This window comes from Cyrtonyx montezumae, unplaced genomic scaffold (assembly GCF_038088225.1).
Source record: "Cyrtonyx montezumae isolate F1298 unplaced genomic scaffold, pur_monq_1.0 scaffold_85, whole genome shotgun sequence".
NCBI classification, from domain to species: Eukaryota; Metazoa; Chordata; class Aves; order Galliformes; family Odontophoridae; genus Cyrtonyx; species Cyrtonyx montezumae.
Window position 1 is genome coordinate 212,975 of NW_027072095.1, and position 18,409 is coordinate 231,383.

General features: G+C 64.4%; 2 protein-coding genes across 2 annotated transcripts; both read right to left on the reverse strand.

Annotated features, from left to right (window-relative positions):
• Positions 1-787: 787 nt before the first annotated feature.
• Positions 788-12,179, reverse strand: ERBB3 (erb-b2 receptor tyrosine kinase 3). The gene is given in 28 exon segments (XM_065753872.1): positions 788-1,472; positions 1,775-2,039; positions 2,296-2,364; positions 2,568-2,714; positions 2,796-2,893; positions 2,984-3,130; positions 3,207-3,282; positions 3,744-3,899; positions 3,992-4,177; positions 4,256-4,354; positions 4,442-4,561; positions 4,721-4,789; positions 4,791-4,863; positions 5,061-5,114; positions 5,213-5,367; positions 5,443-5,533; positions 6,099-6,231; positions 6,311-6,510; positions 7,254-7,344; positions 7,436-7,509; positions 7,582-7,702; positions 7,787-7,900; positions 7,995-8,136; positions 8,953-9,071; positions 9,167-9,232; positions 9,619-9,744; positions 10,242-10,428; positions 11,875-12,179. Coding segments are annotated over 28 exon segments (3,930 nt in total). The 5' UTR covers positions 12,082-12,179; the 3' UTR covers positions 788-927.
• A 3,281-nt stretch (positions 12,180-15,460) lies between these two features.
• RPS26 (ribosomal protein S26) lies at positions 15,461-16,870 on the reverse strand. The gene is made up of 4 exons (XM_065753925.1): positions 16,772-16,870; positions 16,027-16,204; positions 15,653-15,783; positions 15,461-15,571 (listed from the first exon to the last, which is right to left on the reverse strand). Exons 1-4 carry the CDS (start codon positions 16,772-16,774, stop codon positions 15,536-15,538), a joined length of 348 nt encoding a protein of 115 aa, XP_065609997.1. The 5' UTR covers positions 16,775-16,870; the 3' UTR covers positions 15,461-15,535.
• Between the last annotated feature and the right edge of the window lie 1,539 nt (positions 16,871-18,409).

Here is an 18,409-nt window from a genome sequence, read left to right on the forward strand (position 1 = left end):
CGGCCCGGCCCCGCCGCGGACTCCTGCTCCCAGCAGGCACCGCGGCTCTCGCGAGAGATAGAGCCGGAAGCGGTGCGGAGGTGACGCGGGGTAGCGTAGTGCGGGATGGCGGAAGTGAAGGAGTCGCGTGGGGCGTGGCGGGGGGGGTGCCCACGGTCGCGCGTGCTCCAGCCCCAGAGATTGGCAGCCGTTCCTCTCCGCCTTTGGCCCCGGTGCTACGCCCAGGGCCGTGCTGCCAGCACGGGAACAGATGGATCCTAGTGAGGCTCCATCTCCTGCGCCCCCCCCCTCGCCCCCCTTCTCCATCGCACACTGCTCCACGGCTCATTCTATTCCAAATGTTTTTATTCCACCTTTACAAACCAGACCCGACTCCCACCCTGGGAGTGAGACGATTCCCGGAGTGCAGTGAGAGCCCCCTCAGTGGGGCCCAAGTGTGTCGCGCGGTCCTGACCCCCAAAGCCCCTCAGTGTGGCTGGGGTGTCCACACAGCATGGGCATGCTGCCCAGCCGGCAGTCGGGGGGGGGGGGGGGGGGGGGGGGGGCACCCCCAATCCACCCCCTGCGGGAAGCAAAGAAATGCAGGGCCTCCAAACAACAGCAGCTGGGAGGACCCTAACCCAGCTCCCCACCCCCAGCCCCAAAGCAGAGACCCTGACCCCAGCCAGGGCCTGCTGCACATGGGGAGCACCACGGGGTGGGAGATGCTGGGGATACCCCTGGGGTGTGGTAGGGAGGAGGGGATGGGTCCAAGCTCCCCCACCTTTCAATGGGGCCTGGGGGGGTTCTGGTAGGGCTGTGTCCTCCCCCCCAGTCCCATTCTTCATGCCCCCAGTGGAGCTTTGCCTCACGCCCTCCATTCAGTCCGGCAGTAGGGGGATGATCCTTCATATCCAGTGTAAACAGCAAGGGGGGGGCAGGGGGTCCCTACGTCCGCTGGGCATCCACCTTAGCAAAAAGGCGGCTGTGCCAGTAGTCAGGGTTGTCAAAGGCACAGTCCGAGGCCTCCAGGCTGCGCAGGGGCTTCATGGTGGCTGTGGGGGGTGGTCCAGGGGGGCTGCGGCAACCGGGGCATGGAGGGCCACGTGGGGCCAGCACTGCTTCCATCTCTTCGTAGCCCTGCTCCTCAGGTGGGGCCAAAGTGGGCTCCCCAGGCCGCATGTCAGTGTAGCCGTCGTGACGAGGAGGGCCACCCTCGTGCCGGGGTCCTGGCCCCCCCACCATGTTGCCCAGTGAGCGGCTCAGCCGCGGCTGCTTGTTCATGTACTCGTAGTCCTCCTCCTCCTCCCCACGGCCCTGTGGGGGCCCTGTGGGACTGCCCAGCTCCGAGCCTACCTCCATGTACTCATAGCCCAGCTCTTCCAGTGAGGCCGGCCGTGGTGGGGGTACTTGTGTGGGGACCCCGGGCTGTCGGTTCATGTACTCGTACTCCTCTTCCAGCTCCGGTACTGAGCTCCCCATAAGCTCTGGCTCTGCAGAATGGGGGTCAGACAGCAGCTGTCGCCCTCCAGGATCACCCCGCTCTGCCCACAGGACTGGGGCAGAGCCTGGGGGAGTTCAGCTGAGCCAGGGATGGGTTTGGGGAAGGGATCACCCAGCCCCCCCTACCAAATGTTGAGCCCTCCAGCCCCAACCCTGCAAGGATGGAACCCCAAACTCAATTCTGGGGCTGAAACTCCCACCCTACAAGGAGAGATCGCCACCCACAGCCCAAACCCTGCTGGGAAGGAGCCCTCCACAATTGGGAATGGGACCCCCGAGCTGGAATCCTCACCCCGTCCAGCGCAGCTGGGTGTGACGTAGCCGTTGGCGTCCTCCTCGCTGCCCTCAGAACTGGGGGGCGGGGGGGGGAAGCTCTCCCGCTGGGACAGGTATGCGCTGTCCCCCCGTGAGCGTAGGCTGCGGCAGAGGCTGCCTGACAGCGACAGCCCCTCAGCCAGGTCCAGCTCCGAGGCCGTGCCCCGACCTTCTGACGACTCCGACACCGTTCGCCCCACAGATTCCTGGCGGCTGCGGCGTGGTGGCCGCGTCCCAGTGCCCTGCAGGACAGGGTGGTGATGGGGAGGGAGGGGGAGATTGGCACTACCACCCCCTCAGTGCCACTGCTTTGCCCTCAGAGCTGCAGCAACACATAGACCCCTCCCACCGACCCCAATCCCAATGCAATACAATGAAATAAAATGAATTGAAATGCAATGAAATCCACTGCAATGCAATGGAACGCAATGCAGCCCAAAGCCTTTGCCCTCCCAGACCCCCCTCTTCTTACCCACCCCATCCCAATCTCCCAGGTACCTGGCGGCTGCCAAGGCCAGGCTGGTTCATGGGGATGTATCCAGCTGGGGGGCTCAGCAGACTGGGACTCTGTGGGGGGCACAGGGGGGTTGGCACTGAGCAGGGTTCCCCAGCCTCCTGTGATTATGGTGCTGGGGTCCCACTTGGGTTATGGCTTAGGTTCAGCACCCCCCACGGAGGACCCCATTCCCACACTCTGCCCCATACCATATCACAGGACCCAGGATGCAGCCAGACCACATCAGGGGCCCAGGGTTGGGGTGGGGGCTCACCCGGGTGCAGCTGCCCCGTGGCCGGGGTGGGCAGAGCCCAAAGGACACATCCAGCTCCTCCTCTTCCAGCTCCAGTGTCTCCATCTCATCCAGCTCCTTGTCACTGAGGGTGGGAGGCTCGGCAGGTGGCACAGCCCCACTCTCCTGCTGTAGGGATGGGCACATGAGGGGCCTGCAGGATCCCAGCCTGGGGGGGGGCAAGGGATGGGGGTGGGGGCTCTCACCCACCTTGATAACCAGGTAGCGGGGGGGGTCACGCGCCATGCGGGTGAACTCGTTGGCCAGCTCCTTGAAGGTGGGGCGGATGTTCTCATCGATCATCCAACCTAGGGGCAACCATGGGGAGGGTCACAGTGGGGTGGGGGCCACGGGCAACCCCCCCAACCTCCCACCAAGGCGGTGCTCCCCCCGCTCACATTTCACCATCACCATGTAGACATCGATGGTGCAGATGTGGGGCTGTGGAAGACGCTCGCCCTTCTCCAGCAGGTCGGGCACCTCTGGCAAGCGGATCCCGGCATACGGCTCAGCCCCAAACGTCATCATCTCCCACAGTGTCACCCCTGGGGGGCAGCACTGTGAGCACAAGGCTGCAGGAAGGGGGGAAGGGCTGGAGGGGGGCTGGGGGACTGCGCTCACCATAGCTCCACACATCGCTCTGGTGCGTGTACTTCCCGAAATGAATGCTCTCCAGCGCCATCCACTTAATGGGCGTCTGCAAGGAGAGGGGGGCTGGGGGCTGTAATGGGCTGGGGGGCACGAGGACATGGGGGCACAGCCGGTGGGGGGAGCGAAGGGTTGGGGGACATGGGGACAGATCGGGGAGTGGGGGGTTAGGAGCTGGGGGGGCATGGGGATAGACCTGGGGGAAAAGGGAGATAGAGGACATGGGGACAGACCCAGTGTGGGGGGAAGGGGAGGGATTGGGGTACAGATCAGGGAGTGGGTGGGGTGAGGGGCTGGGGGCACAGGAGCTGGGGATGGGGGAACACAGAGGGTGCACAGGGGATAGTGGGGACACAGAGCGGGGACTCATGGCACACGGGTCCCGGGGACATCCAGATGGGAACTGCCCTATGGAACGGGATTTGGTGGCACACTTGGGGGGGGGAGGAAAGGGAGGGGGACTCAGCACAGGTTTTGGGGATGCAGAGGTGCAGCAACACGGGGTCCCACCTTGACCTCGTTGTAGAAGTACTTTTTGTCGTCAGGGTAGAGCAGGTCAGCAATGCCAAAGTCGGCCACCTGCGCCTGGCTGGGCGACTTCAGCAGCACGTTACGCGCCGCCAGGTTACGGTGCACCATGCGGTGCTCCTCCAGGTAATACATCCCCTGCGTGCGGGGTGGGAGGGGGCTCAGCGTGGCAGGGCAGGCAACAAGAGGACCCTCCATCCCCCCTCCCCATCCTGCAGCCCAGCGCTCACCTTGGCCACCTGCACGCACCAGTTGAGCAGCAGCTGTGGGCTGATGCTGCCGCGGTTCTTGCGCACGTAGTCGAGCAGAGAGCCCAGTGGCAGCAGCTGTGTCACCAGCTGCAGTTGGGGACCGGGGCAGATGCCCAGCAGCCGCACGATGTAGGCATGGTCCAGGCTGCCGATGGCCAACATGTGCTGGGGAGGAGGTCAGCCATCAGAGCCAGGGGTGGTTGGTGGGCAGTGAGGGGGGGAGGGGCACAGTGCCAGACTTACATCGGTGACAGCATGGAAGGACTGCTGCCCGCTCCAGTCCTGGATCACCTTGATGCTCACTGGGATCTTGATGGAGTCGCCGTCTGGGATCCAGATGCCCTATGGGGTGGAATGGCGTGGGGATGGGATGGGATGTGAGTGTTGTGCCAGGCTCCACTGACCCCCGCCCCACCGAGCCCCCCTCACCTTGTGCACGGTGCCAAACACGCCCGAGCCCAACACCTTCAGCCGCTTCAGCTCCGTCTCCTTGAAGATGCGTGCCAGCACCTTGTTGGCTTTCTCACTGGGGTCCAGCGGCTCCAGGCTCTGTGGGGTGGGGACAGAGATGATGGTGGAAAGAAGGATGGGGACCAATGGAGTGGGAGCAGAAAGGGATGAGGACAGATAGCAGACACAAAGGGGTGCAGGAGGGGATGCATGGATGGAGGTGGGCACCCCCCCACCCCGCCGGACCCTCCCGCTCACCTCGCCCCGCTCCAGGTAGCGCCGCATCGCCCGCTTCTTCTGGATCTTCTTGCCACGCCAATAGAGCAGGGGAGAGCAGGACGCAGGAGCAGGAGAGGAAGAGCCCTCCGACCACCAGCACCGCTATCACCATGGGGGCTCTCCTGGGTGGGGGGAGGGAGCTCAGCTCCAGTGCCATCCGCCCCATGCACAGCCCACAGCTGTGCCCCACAGCACAGCCAGGAGGGGGACATGGAGTGCCCATATGGGCAGGGAACGGCCCCAAGCTGCACAGCACAGTGCAGTGCACCACAGAACAACGAGGCCAAAGGACCCCCCCAGCCCCCTGGAGACCCCATACCTGGCACTGGGCAGTGCATCCCCCAGGCAGTCCCGCAGCAGAGGCCCTGTGCACCTGGGTGGGGGTCAGAGGGCAGTGAGCTGTGCACCACACACAGCCCCCCCATTGCCCCATTTCTCCCCATTCCCACCCGTACCCCCCCCCACACACACCCACGGGTGCAGTTCTCGTGGCAGGGCCGGCACTCCTTGCTGCTGTCAGGGTATTTGTAGATGGGGCCACGCTCACCCAGGATCCCTTCGGGGCAGTGCTCCACGCAGTGGGGTCCGTCGCGGTAGTGGGCACAGCGGGTGCAGGTGTCAGCACCCTATGGGGCAGGGGGGGGTGGGTGAGCACCCAGGGATGCCCCCACTGTCCCCCTCTCCCCCACACTGTGCCATACTGAGCCGTTGCAGGTGATGCCACCCTCCATGCGCTCACACTCCGGGTGGCACTCGAAGCACTCGGTCCCTTCGGCGAACTCCCGTGTCTCACTGTGGGATGGGGTGGGGGTCAGCACCGAGCACTGCCCTGGGGCCAGTCCACTCCAATGCCCCCCATGGAGTAAGTCCCATCTCAATGCCCTCCGTGGGTTTCATCCACCCTGATGGTCTCTATGGGGTCTGTCCCACCCCGCTGCCCCCCATGGGGTCCATCACACTGCAGTGCTCTTCATGGGGTCTGTCTGATCACAATGCCGTACACTGGACTGATCCCATTCCAACCCCCCCTCTGGAATCAGTCCCACCCCAGTATCCCCCATGGAGTCTATCCTACCCTGATACCCTCCATGGAATCTGTCCCACTTTGATGCCCCTCCCCATGGGGTCCATCACATCCCATTGCCCTCCATGGGCTCCATCTGATCCCAATGGCCCCCCCGGTCTCTCTCCAATCCAAAAGGTCCCCCATAAGCTCCTTCACACCCCTGCGCTCTCCATAGGCTCTGTCTGATCCCAATACTCCCCACAGGGTCCATCACACCCCAATACCCCCCATCCAACCCCAATGCCCCCCATGGGCTCCATCGCACCACCCAGCATCCCCAGCCTCTCTCACCCCTGGGTGAAGCTGCAGGACTCCACGCAGACCCCACGGCGGCTGTAGTGTCGGCACGACAAGCACTGCGTGGGGCCAGGCCCCCAGCAGCCATCAGCAGAGCACAGCGGGTCGCACACCTTCCCCTCTTGCTCTGCAGGAACAGCAGTCAGCGCACAGCCCCCAGACCCCCGCTCCCCCTCCCCTCAAACCCCCCCCCCCCCCCCACTCACGGCATTTGCCGCGTGGTTTGTTGTTGCGGATGTCGAGGTCGGCGCGGCGCCGGGACAGCGCTGCCCACTGCACGGTGTGCAGGTAGCACAGGCGGCGGTTCTCGGTGATGTACACTCGTCCCGCGCTCACCTCCCGCAGCGAGCGCAGCCCCAGCGACGTCACGTTGTCGTTCTTCATGATGAGCAGCGAGAAACCCCGGCTGGAGGGGGGGAGGGGGGGAAAATGGGGTCAGGAGGAGGGATGGTGGAGGGATACGGGGTCGGGGGGACCACTGTGGGGTGAGGGGATGGGGAGGGACAGAGGGACGCAGGAATGGGGCAGAAGGAGGCGATGTGTGGAAGAGATAGGAACAGCAGTGGGGGGGGGGGCGTGGAAGAAAGGGATGTGCAGCTGAGGGACGGAAGAATGTGGGGGGCAGAGGGGGCACAGGGGGCCATAGCGGGGTGTGGGATGAGACAGGGGTGATGGGATGCAGGGCAGAAGGAGGTGATGGAAGATGTGTGGAAGAGGGACAGAAGGACAGCAGCAGGATGTAGGGACGTGGGGACACAGGGACGTGGGGACACAGGGATGTGGGGAGCAGAGGGGACCACAGTGAGGTGTGGGATGAAGAAGAGGCGATGGGATGCAGGAATGGGGCAGAAGGAGAGGATGGAGGATGCGTGGAAGAGGGACAGAGGAACAAGGCCAGAGAGCCAGCAGTGAGATATGGGGTTGTGGAAGAAGGGGATGTGCAGCTGAGGGATGTGGGGACATGGGTGAGAGAGGGGATCACAGTGGGGTGTGGGATGACAAAGGGGTGATGGGGGACATGCAGCTGAGGGACACAGAGGGACAGTGGTGGGATGAAGGAATGGGGAAATGTCAGAGGGCGGTGGGAATGTGCACAGAAGGGACACAGGGGTGGGAACCAAAGTGGTGGGAGACAGGGGCCTGTCTCACTTGTAGAGGCTCCGTCCCCCGATGGTCTCCAGGTTGGAGAAGACACTGAAGTTGTGCATGTGCTTGGGCCAGGACTGGATGTTGAGGTACCCTGAGGAGTGGGGGGGGAGAAGTACAGGGATTGGGGTCAGGGGCTGCGAGGGTTGGGGTCCCAGCCCCCCATCTTCTGGCTCCTCTCCCACCTGTGATCTCCCGCACCGTCCGGAACACGTTCAGCTTCTCCGGGTCCAGCGCTGAGATGTTGCGCCAAGGGTCCCTGTGGGGCCAAAGCTGTCAGCAGGTGGGGGAGTGTGGGACCCCAGAGCCCCCCCATCCCCCCCCCACTCACCCCTCGAGGCCGGTAATGAGGAAGTCCAGGTTGCCCAGGATCTTGGTGCAGTTCACAAAGCTGTCGATGTTGCTGGAGTCCACTGTTTGGTAGTGGCTCCCGGCGCCGGTGCCCTCACAGGCTGCATGGGGAGGGGGGCACACACAGTGATGGTACATCCTTCCCCCCCACCTCCTACCCCTCCCAGCCCCACACATCCCCACACCTTTGGGGCACAGCCCGGCACACGGTTCACACATCTTCAACCCGTTCTTCTCCACCTCCATCTTGTTGCTGGGGCAGGCGCGCACACACGAGCTCTGGTCCACCACGAAGTTATCTGCGGGGTTGGGGGGGGGGGGGAGGGGGAACTCACTCAAACCCCCCCGCTCCAAACCTTCCATGCCCACCCCACACCCCCCTGCCCTGCTCACGGGGGCAGCTGCGCACGCAGACGCTGCCGTACTGGTACTTGGTGTCAGGGTTGGGCTCCAGCTGGAACGTCAGCTTGTTGTAGATGAGCGGCTGCGGGCACAGCGGGACGCACGCACCGCTGTCGTTGAAGTGGCGGCACGCCTGGGGGGGGGACAGATGGGGGGTTGTAGGACCAAGGGACAGAGGGATAGGTGGAGGGGGAATGGAGGGGTGGAGGGACAGAGGGCTGGACAGAATGGACAGAAGGAAGGATAAAGGGACAGACAGACAGGACAGGGAGATGGACAGAGGGACAGATGGATGGACGGGGAGGGACAGGTGAACGGACAGACATATGAAGAACAGAGGGACGGATAGGTAGATGGACAGAGGAATAGACATGGGGATGGACAGAAGGATGGACAGAACGGACAAAGGGACAGACAGTGGGATAGAGGAACAGTTGAATGGACAGAGAGATGGGAGGAAGAACAGAGGGACAGACAGGCAGGTGGACAGAAGAACGGACAGAGGGATGGAGGGACGGAAGGATGGACAGCACAAAGGACAAAGGGACAGACACAGGTAGATGGACAGAGGGATGGAATGAGGAACAGACAGCACTGCCCGGGGAGCACAGGTGGGAGCCCTCCCCACTGAGGGACAGAAGGATGGACACATGGACAGAGCCCCCCCAAAACACCCCACCTACCCTGAAAGTACATTGATGAGAACCTCCCCCCCCCCCCCCATCCATGGGCAGACAGACACGTGGGTGGTTGGATGGACAGATGGATGCACAGACAGCACTCCCCCAGCATCACCCCACGTATACCTGGAGGGGGGTGGGGGGGTGCAGGGACAAGACCCCCACCCCAAAGAGCAGCAGACAGACTGACACAGAGGGACGGATGCACAGACAGAGGGACGGATGGGTGGTGGTGGTGGGAGGGGGAGAGGGAGGGGGGCAGCACGTACAAAGCAATGGGTCTGGAGGGGGCCGGTGCAGCCCCCCGCACACTCCTCATGGCAGCACTCATTGGGCGCCCGCCCGAAGCAGCGCCCGTTGCACTGCGGTGCACAGATGGTCTTCGTCACTGCAGGGAGAGGGGGTGAGTGGGGTGGGGGGCAGGGCCCCATAACCCCCCCCTCCCCCCATACACACACAGCTTCTTCCCCCCAAGGTACCCACACTGCTGGCAGTCCTCAGGGCCCGGCCCCCAGCAGTGCCCTCCGCAGCTCTCGTGGCATGGGGCACCTGTGGGACAGAGCGCAGCGGGGTCAGTGTGGGGTCTGTGGGGTCACTAAGGGGTATGTAGGATCACTGTAGGGAGGGGATCAGTGTGGGGGTCAGTGTGGGGTCTGTATGGGGTGTGGGGGTCACTGTGAGGTCTGTAGGGTCACTGTGAGGAGTGTGGGGGTCAGTGTGGGGTCTGTATGGGGTGTGGGGGTCAGTGTGGGGTCTGTAGGGTCACTGTGAGGAGTGTGGGGGTCAGTGTGGGGTCTGTATGGGGTGTGGGATCAATGTGGAGAAGGTGGGGGGGGTCAGTGTGGGGTCTGTATGGAGTCAGTGTGATCTGTATGGGGTTACTGCTGTGGGGTGTGGGGTCAGCAGGGATGCAGTTGATCCCCAGCCCCACGCACACGATCTGCCGTTGTCCCCCACCACGGGCTCCAGCCGGGTGTCCCTCATGATGTCCCTCCACTCCACTGTGTCCACGTGGCACAGCTGCTCGTTCTTCTCGATGTACACGCCGCCCGCCAGGATCTCTGCGGGGAGCAGTGGTGGGCATTGGGCTGTGCCCCCCTCCCTCCACCCACCGCAGCCCTGTGGGATGGCACTACCCCACGGCTGGGGGGCCATGGGGCATGTAGGGTGGCACAGCTTTCTTATGGGGGCACTATGGGGACATGGCACTGCTCTGGGATGGGGAAAGTGGGGCACAGGGACAGTGCAGTCCTGGGGTGGGCAGAGGAGGACCGTGGGGTGGGGGGGGCGGGGTGGCATCATACTGGGAGGGGGGACAGTGGGGAATGGCACTGCTCAGGGATGGGGACCACTGGGATGGGGACAATGGGGACCACTGGGATAGGGACAATGGGGACACAGCACTGCTCCATAATGGGGACCACGGTGCACACACGGACAGCAGCACTCAGCAATGGGGACCACGGGGCTCAGCCCCACTGGGGACAGGGACCACGGGGGGAGGGTGGCACCGACGGGCACTGGGGGTGGGGGGGTGATGGGGACACGGCCCCCCCACCTGTGAGGCGGTTGAGGCCGAGCTGGCGCAGCGCGTGTGTGGCGTTGGGGTTGTAGTTGAGCAGCACGAAGAGCGCGTACTTCTCCTCGTAGAACTGCGTCCCGCGGATGACGCGCAGATTGCGCAGCGGCAGCGTGGAGAAGACGTTCATGGCGATCAGGATGTAACCCGTCACCTCCCGGATGGTCTGCGGGGACGAGGTGGGGACGTGTCACCCCCAAAGACTCACGGTGGGTGGGTGGGTGGGTGGGGGCTGTCCCCAACCCTACAGCATCCCCAGCCCTAGCAGCACCCCCAACCTCAATACTGTCCCCAACCAGACAGCATCCCTAATCTCACAATATCCCAAACTCCACAGCATCCCCAACCCTAATCGTGCCTCCAGCCCCTTAGCATCCCCACACCTAATAGTGTCCCCAACCCCAACCCCACAGCATCCCCACACCTAATAGTGTCCCCAACCCCACAGCATCCCCACACCTAATAGTGTCCCCAACCCCAATCCCACAGCATCCCCACACCTAATAGTGTCCCCAACCCCAATCCCACAGCATCCCCACACCTAATAGTGTCCCCAACCCCAATCCCACAGCATCCCCACACCTAATAGTGTCCCCAACCCCAACCCCACAGCATCCCACACCATCCCCACACCTAATAGTGTCCCCAACCCCACAGCATCCCCACACCTAATAGTGTCCCCAACCCCAACCCCACAGCATCCCACACCTAATAGTGTCCCCAACTCCAATCCCACAGCATCCCCACACCTAATAGTGTCCCCAACCCCACAGCATCCCCACACCTAACAGTGTCCCCAACCCCAATCCCACAGCATCCCCACACCTAACAGTGTCCCCAACCCCAATCCCACAGCATCCCCACACCTAACAGTGTCCCCAACCCCAATCCCACAGCATCCCCACACCTAACAGTGTCCCCAACCCCAATCCCACAGCATCCCACACCTAATAGTGTCCCCAACCCCAATCCCACAGCATCCCCACACCTAATAGTGTCCCCAACCCCACAGCATCCCCACACCTAATAGTGTCCCCAACCCCAATCCCACAGCATCCCCACACCTAATAGTGTCCCCAACCCCAATCCCACAGCATCCCCACACCTAATAGTGTCCCCAACCCCAACCCCACAGCATCCCACACCATCCCCACACCTAATAGTGTCCCCAACCCCACAGCATCCCCACACCTAATAGTGTCCCCAACCCCAACCCCACAGCATCCCACACCTAATAGTGTCCCCAACTCCAATCCCACAGCATCCCCACACCTAATAGTGTCCCCAACCCCAATCCCACAGCATCCCCACACCTAATAGTGTCCCCAACCCCAACCCCACAGCATCCCACACCATCCCCACACCTAATAGTGTCCCCAACCCCACAGCATCCCCACACCTAATAGTGTCCCCAACCCCAACCCCACAGCATCCCACACCTAATAGTGTCCCCAACTCCAATCCCACAGCATCCCCACACCTAATAGTGTCCCCAACCCCAATCCCACAGCGCCCCCAAACCAAGCCCACATCTCTTTCTATCCGGCACATTCCAGTCCCACCACAGTGCTCCCGTCCCCCCCCACGTGTCCCTGTCCCCTTCCCCCATCACCTGCAGGAAGGAGAGGTCCTGTGCCTGGTCGATGAGGACGATCTCCAGGTTTCCCATGACGATCTCGCAGTTGTTGTACATTTTGTGCAGCGTGCGGTACTGGTGCTGCGCGTCGCCCGTCACGCTCAGCCCGTTCAGCGTCCCCGCACACACTGCAGGGGCAGCACTGCTGGGGGGCACCACGTGGAGGCACCACGCCCCGAACATGGTGTCCCCAACCCCACAGCATTCCCAGATTCACAGTGTCCCCAAGCCCAGAAGTGTCCCCAGACTAACACAGTCCCCAACCCCAATACTGTCTCCAAGCCTGGTAGTGTCTCTAAACTAATAGCGTCTACAACTCCAGTAGCGTCCCCAACCCCAATACTGTCCCCAGCCCTGGCATCCCCAACCCCACAGTGTCCCCAACCCTAACAGTGTCCTCAACCCCACAGTGTCTCCAATTCAATACTGTCCGCAACTGTGGCATCCCCAACCCCACAGTGACCCCAAGACCAGCGGTGTCTCTAACCTAACAGGGTCCCCAACCTTGGCATCCCCCAAACCAGCACTGTCCCTAACCTAATAGTGTCCCCAACCCCACAATGTCCCCAGCCCCACAGCAACCCAAAGCCCAAGAATGTTCCCAACCCCAATGCTGTCCCTAATTGGATAGTGTCCACAATCTCAATAGTACCCCAGTCCTACAGCATCCCCAACTTCAATAGCGTCCCCAACCCCACAGTGTCCCTAACCCAAATACTGTCCTCCCCAATCTCAGTAGTGTCCCCATCCCCACAGCAACCCCAACCCCAGTGTCCCCACACCAAGCCCCACGTCCTTTCCCTGGTCCCACCCCCTTCCCCGAGGTGGCCGCATCCCCTCCTCAGTGGCCCCGTCCCTCCCACGTGTCCCTGACCCCTCACAGTATCCCCCCACGCTGACCAGGGCGGTGCCCCCACTTTGTCCGCGTCCCCCCCTCCCTCCTCCCCCGTGGCAGTGCCCTCCCCTTTGGCCCCGTCCCCCTCCCACGGCCCCGTCCCCGCCCCTCCCCACGCACCACCCGAACCGGACTGGCGAGGATTGCGCAATGCGGGTGCTGCGGGCAGGGCCCCCCCCACACCCGGACTTCGGACCCGGCCCCCCTTCCCCCCCCCACTCCACAGCCCCGGGGTTAATGATTCCCTGCCCCCCCCCCCCCCCGACGGAGCGCACAGGGCCTCTTTGTGCGCTGGGCCCCCTCCCCGCATCCACACAAAGCGCTGATTGTGGAACGGGGTGGGGGGAAACAGAGCCCCCCAAAGGCGGAGGGGGGGGGGCGCGCACCCCCGGGGGGCTCAGCCCGGGCCCAGACGTGACTCAGCCCCGCGGGGGGGGTCGCGGGGCGCTCAATGGGAGCTTTGTCTGTGCCTGCACAGGGACGGATAAGGGCCCGCGCCCCCGAGGAGGTACATAGGACGGGCACAACTCAGTGCAGCTCAGGAGGGGCGCGGGGGTTGGGGGGGAAGTATAGCAGCAGCGGCGGCAGCAGACCCCCGCCTGTCCTCTCCCACTCCTGTCCCCCGTCCCCCCCCCGCCGAGGCCAGAGCTATTTCCATGGGAAGGGGCTATAAAAAGGCCTCAGCTGTGGGGGCGCGGCCGCAGCCCCGACGCCGCGGGGATGGGACCCCCACAGCCGACACTGGGGGTCCCGAGGTGGGCGCCGCGCTGCGGAGTTGCGGGAAACACGCGGTGCTTTGGAAGTGTCCCCCCCGTGGGACCCCCTGTGCACCTGCCTGCGGAGGGGGGGGAGAGGGGGGGGAAGCTGGGGGGTGAAGGGAGGGTGGCTGCGCCGCGTTATCAGCGTGCTGAGCCCGACGGCAGCTCCGGAACGCCGCTATCTGCGCGCCCCGACGGCCCCTCTGCCAGGAATAGCGCGGCGGGAGGGGCCGAGGGGACGGAACGGAACCGAACGGGGGGGGCCCGACCTCCCGCCCCCGACCCCGCAGGCGGCACAAAGGGGGCTGTGTGCGTGGGGCCGCGCTCCGGCCCCGAACAAAGCGGCTCTGAGTTGGGGCCAGGGGTGCGCGCGGGGATTTGGGGGAGGCTCGGAGGGGCAGGAGGGCGGTGCGGCCACCGGTGGGTGCCGTGGGCGGGGGGCTTGAGGGGCTGCCCACGAACTGAACCCCAGGAAAGCACTCCGTGCGGTCGGCGCTATCGCGGTCCTCGCGTCCCCCCGACGTCGCGCCCACCCCGCGCCGCGCCCGCAGCACATGGCCGCAGCCCCTCCCGCTGCGCTCCCGCACGTTCGCCGCACCGCGCCCGGCCCCACCCCCGCGTTCTGCCCTCGGTGTTTTCCTTTTGGGGTTGAAAAACAACACCCGGGTTCTGCCCGTCCTTCCGGGAGCTGCGTCCCGGCCACCCGCTCCCCGGTGCTGTGCCGGGGGTTCCCGGGGGGTCCTCCGGTCGCCTCCTCCCCATCCGGGTCCCGGTGCGCCCCGAAATATCCCCGGAGCTGCGGGGGGGGGGACTGCAGGTGCCACACGAGGGGGCGGGAGAAGGGGGGTGGGACGCGGGGGGAGGTCGCGGGGAGGACCCGAAGGGCTTTACCGGGAGCAGATCCTCCTCAGCCCCCGGTGCGGGGATTTTCCGGGGTCGCGGTGCTGAGAACGGGGCGCGGGGACCGAGAACCCCCGCGGGGTCCGCGTGTCCGTCCGTGCGTCCCGGGACACTCCCAACGGCGCAAAACCGCCAACCCTCGGAGCTCTGAGCGCTGCCGGTAATCCCGAGCGCTGCCGGTGCCGGCGCCCCACGCACCCCGCGCCCCGCACCCCGTGCAGCTCCCGTTCCCGGTGCGGTGCTCACCTGCCTGCGCGGATACGGGCACGGGGCTGCGGAGCAGCAGCAGGAACACCGCGCAGAGCAACGCGCGGGACCGGAGCCGGGACCGGGGCATCCTCGGCGCCTCTCGGAGCGGCGCCCGGCGGCTGCGGCGTGCCCGGGCGCGGCGGGGGGAATGCACCTGGCGCGGGGCCGCCGGGGCGGGACGGGCTGGGCCGGGCGGGGCGGGGCGGGGGCGGCCCCACAGCCGCGGGACGGCGGTACCCGGGGACCCCTCGCAGCCCCCGGACTCTCCTTGTAAGGTCGGGTCCTGCTGTAGCTCCCAGGTCGTGTGCGGGATACGAAACCCCGCAGCTCCCCAGCCTGGGGGTGGGGGGCTCAGGTTTCCGATCCCCGTGCCCGGAGCTGAGCAGGATCCCCGTAAGCACCACAACACACCCGTAGCCGCAGAGCCCGCCCCTTCCCCACAACGCCTTGCTCACCTGCAAACAGCGCTGCGGAGCCCCAGCACTGCCCCCCCCCGGACAGGTAACCCCGGGTGGTACAGGACAAGATCCTGCAGGGGGATCCTAACCCTAACCCCCCCCCCACCCCCCCCGTGGGATACCGCGGTTCCCACTCTCCAATCATCACTGCAGAGGGAAAGAAGGGCACTGCCCCCCCCCCACCAGGAGGTGGAAGGCCCCCAGAACACCTCAGGAAGCCCTTCAAACATCCACACAGCCTCCAAAGCGATGACCCCTCCCCCCCCCTCTCCCCCACCACAGAACACAGGCACAGAGCCAGGTTTGGTCTCAAGTCCTTTATTCAGACTGAATTCAGGGACATTTTCAGCCCGGGGACATTTCCAGATATCTTCTCCTTACATGGGCTTGGGGGGAGGACGTGGGGCTGCACCCTGCAACGAAAAGGGAGAAAGTCAGAGAGATAGGAGGGGAGGGGGTTGTCAGATCCCAACCCCCCCCACCCCAATACGTACCGCCGGCCTGAAGCGAGGCGGGGGGGTCCGGTCTTTGCGGGCCTCCCGTGAGCGGTTCCTCACCACCTTGCTGTGGATGGCACAGCTGACACAGTAATGCAGCTTCACGTACAGCTTGGGCAGGACATAGGCTGGAGGAAAAGGGGAGCAAAGAGGGGTGAGCCCCCACCCCACTCCTTCTTGCACAGCCTCGGGTGGGGGTGGCATCCCCATGCAGGGGACAGCAGGGACACTCGTAGGGCTGCAACACCCCCATTAAGCACTGCTCCACAGAGCTGTCACTGCAGCCCACGATCACCCAGGGCTTGGACCCATTATGGGGGGGGGAACGTGGCCCAGAGACCCCCCCCCAGCATCCATCCCACAGCCCTTACAGTCGAAGACGCTGGCCTCCGAGATGTCCCTGACTGCTGCAGCCTCCACGATGTTCCTGATGACGAACTTCTTGATGGCTTTGTCCTTGGGGACGCAGCGGGCGCAGTTGGTGCAGCGGATGGGCTGGACGTGGCCGCGGCCCTTCTTGGCGCGGCCGTTGTTCCTCCTCTTCTTGGTCTGAGATGGAACAGGGTTATGGGGGGGGGGGACAGACGGGATGGGACAGAGCTGCTGTGAGCCCCCCACTCTGCCCTGGCAGTGCCCCCCGGGAATGGTTCTCCCTCCCATCCTCATTCATAACCTATGCCTCCCCACACCCCATAATGAAGACTCCTATGAACCCCCTTCACCACCCCATCCCTCCTCCTCCTCCTCAACCTCCCACCGCTCTCCAGGGATCCCTCGTTCCCCACCTAAATAACCTCAAGGTCCCCCTCTACAGATCTCAACCCCATAACGACCCTCTTGAGCTTCCTATAACACCCTATAGGGGCCTCCAGGCACAGCCCCCTCAGCCCCATCGCCCTCCCGGTGTCCCCACAGCCCTCCCACCACCCCACAGCGACACCTCCCCCCCACTTCCCATTCTCCGTCGTTTCCCCACAGCCCCACAAAGACCCTCCCCAAGAATCCCCCCACCTCCGACCTCAATACAACCACCGCAGTCTCTCCGCGCCCCCCCCCTCGCACCTCAGCCCCCTCTCTGCCCCCCTCCCGCCCCAATCCGCCGCCACCGCCGCTCACCATCGCGCTCCCGGGGGCGGCGGAAGAGGGCCCGGCCACGCGCCGCCGCCTTTATATAGCGGCTCTCCGCCCGGAAGTAGCTCCTCGGCCGCCCGGAAGTGGGCCTTGCGCCGCCCGCCGCGCTCCGCAGCGCCGCTCCGGACCCTCAACGCGAACCGGAGGGGGGAAAGGGGGGAACGGAGAGAGCGGGGGTCCGGTGCGGGGAGGACTGAGAGGAGTGGGGATCGGGACTACTTTTTCCTGCTCGTGGCGGAAGGATCCGTGCAGTGCGTGAGTGAGGTGACGGACTGCGCCGCTTGCGTCGCGTGCGTCACGTGGTCCCGCGGGGGACGCTGGGAAATGTAGTCCTGGGAGATTAGGGAGGTAACGCGGGGCCCAGAGGACTGGGCGGCGGTCCTGGGTCACGTGGTCTACACCCCCCCCCCAAAATAGAAAAACAACAACAAAGTGTCCTGAACCCCCTCTCGGAAGCTTCTTTCCTACGTGCCCCAAAGTATGTTCTGTGCTCGCAAAAGTGATCTGTACCCCCCCGCAGAAGGGGTCTGAGCTCCCCCCACCCTCCATAAAATAGTGCTCTGCCCACCCCCAAAACATACCCCACATCCTCCACCAAGAAGCGTCCTGCACCCCCAAAAAGTGTCCTACAACACGCAAAATGTGCCCCCCCCCCAACCCTGGGGTGTCTTCCTCCCCCCCCCCCCCCAGTGACGCGGTGTTAAATTATGCGGTTTATTTGTAACAGACCTCAGCCGTACAGTACAAAACTTACAGTAGATCTCATCCACAAAGGTACTTACACTATGGTACAGATACAAAAGCTGCGGAGCGGCTCCGACCGCACGGGGGGGGGGGAGGGGGGGAGATCTGGGGGGGAGGGGAAGGGGACAGCGAACCCATGGACGCTACAAATGAAACGCGTTAAGGAGGGGGGGGGCGGTCGGGTGGGGGGGGGTATTGCACATCATCGTTGTTCTTCATACATCTGATTAAAAAATATAGATATGTACAGGGGAAAGCGACCTGGGGGGTACAAAATCCCTAGAAAGCAAAGCGACAGCGCAGCCCTGAGCTCCTCTGGGTCGGGGAGGGGGAAGGGGGGGGGGGGGCGGTGTGGAGGGGCAGCGTGGGGTGGGCTCGGAGCCCCCTCCTCAAGCCCCCCCCGGACCCCCGTGAGCTCCGGACACAGAGCCGTCGGCTGCCGCGTGAAAGGAGGAAAAGAAGAACCCGAAATCAAATGAAATCCGGAGCGGCGCGCTGCCGGCGCGTGAGGTGGTTGTGTTATCCCATAGAAAAGAATCAGCCTTTGGTTTCGCCCTCAGGGAGGGAGCAGCCCCCGCTGAGGGTGCGAGCGGTGGGGGGGGGGGAAGGGGCGCCTGGGGGCCCCCCCCCCCCCACACCCCTGTTTTTGGTTATCGCCCTCAAAGCCCCCCCAGTGTGGAGCTGAGGGAGCATAGAGCCTTCGCCCCATGGCCCCTCCACTGCTTGGAGCTGCACCGGCCCCCTCAATGGGGCTGGTCTGGGGGGGGGGGGGCACAGAGAACTGAGAGTCCCCCCTGGGGTTATAGCACCTAATGTGAGGGTCAGGACCTCCCCGTCCCCCCACCCCCCCCCCGGGAGGGAACGTCTCAGAAATTCACG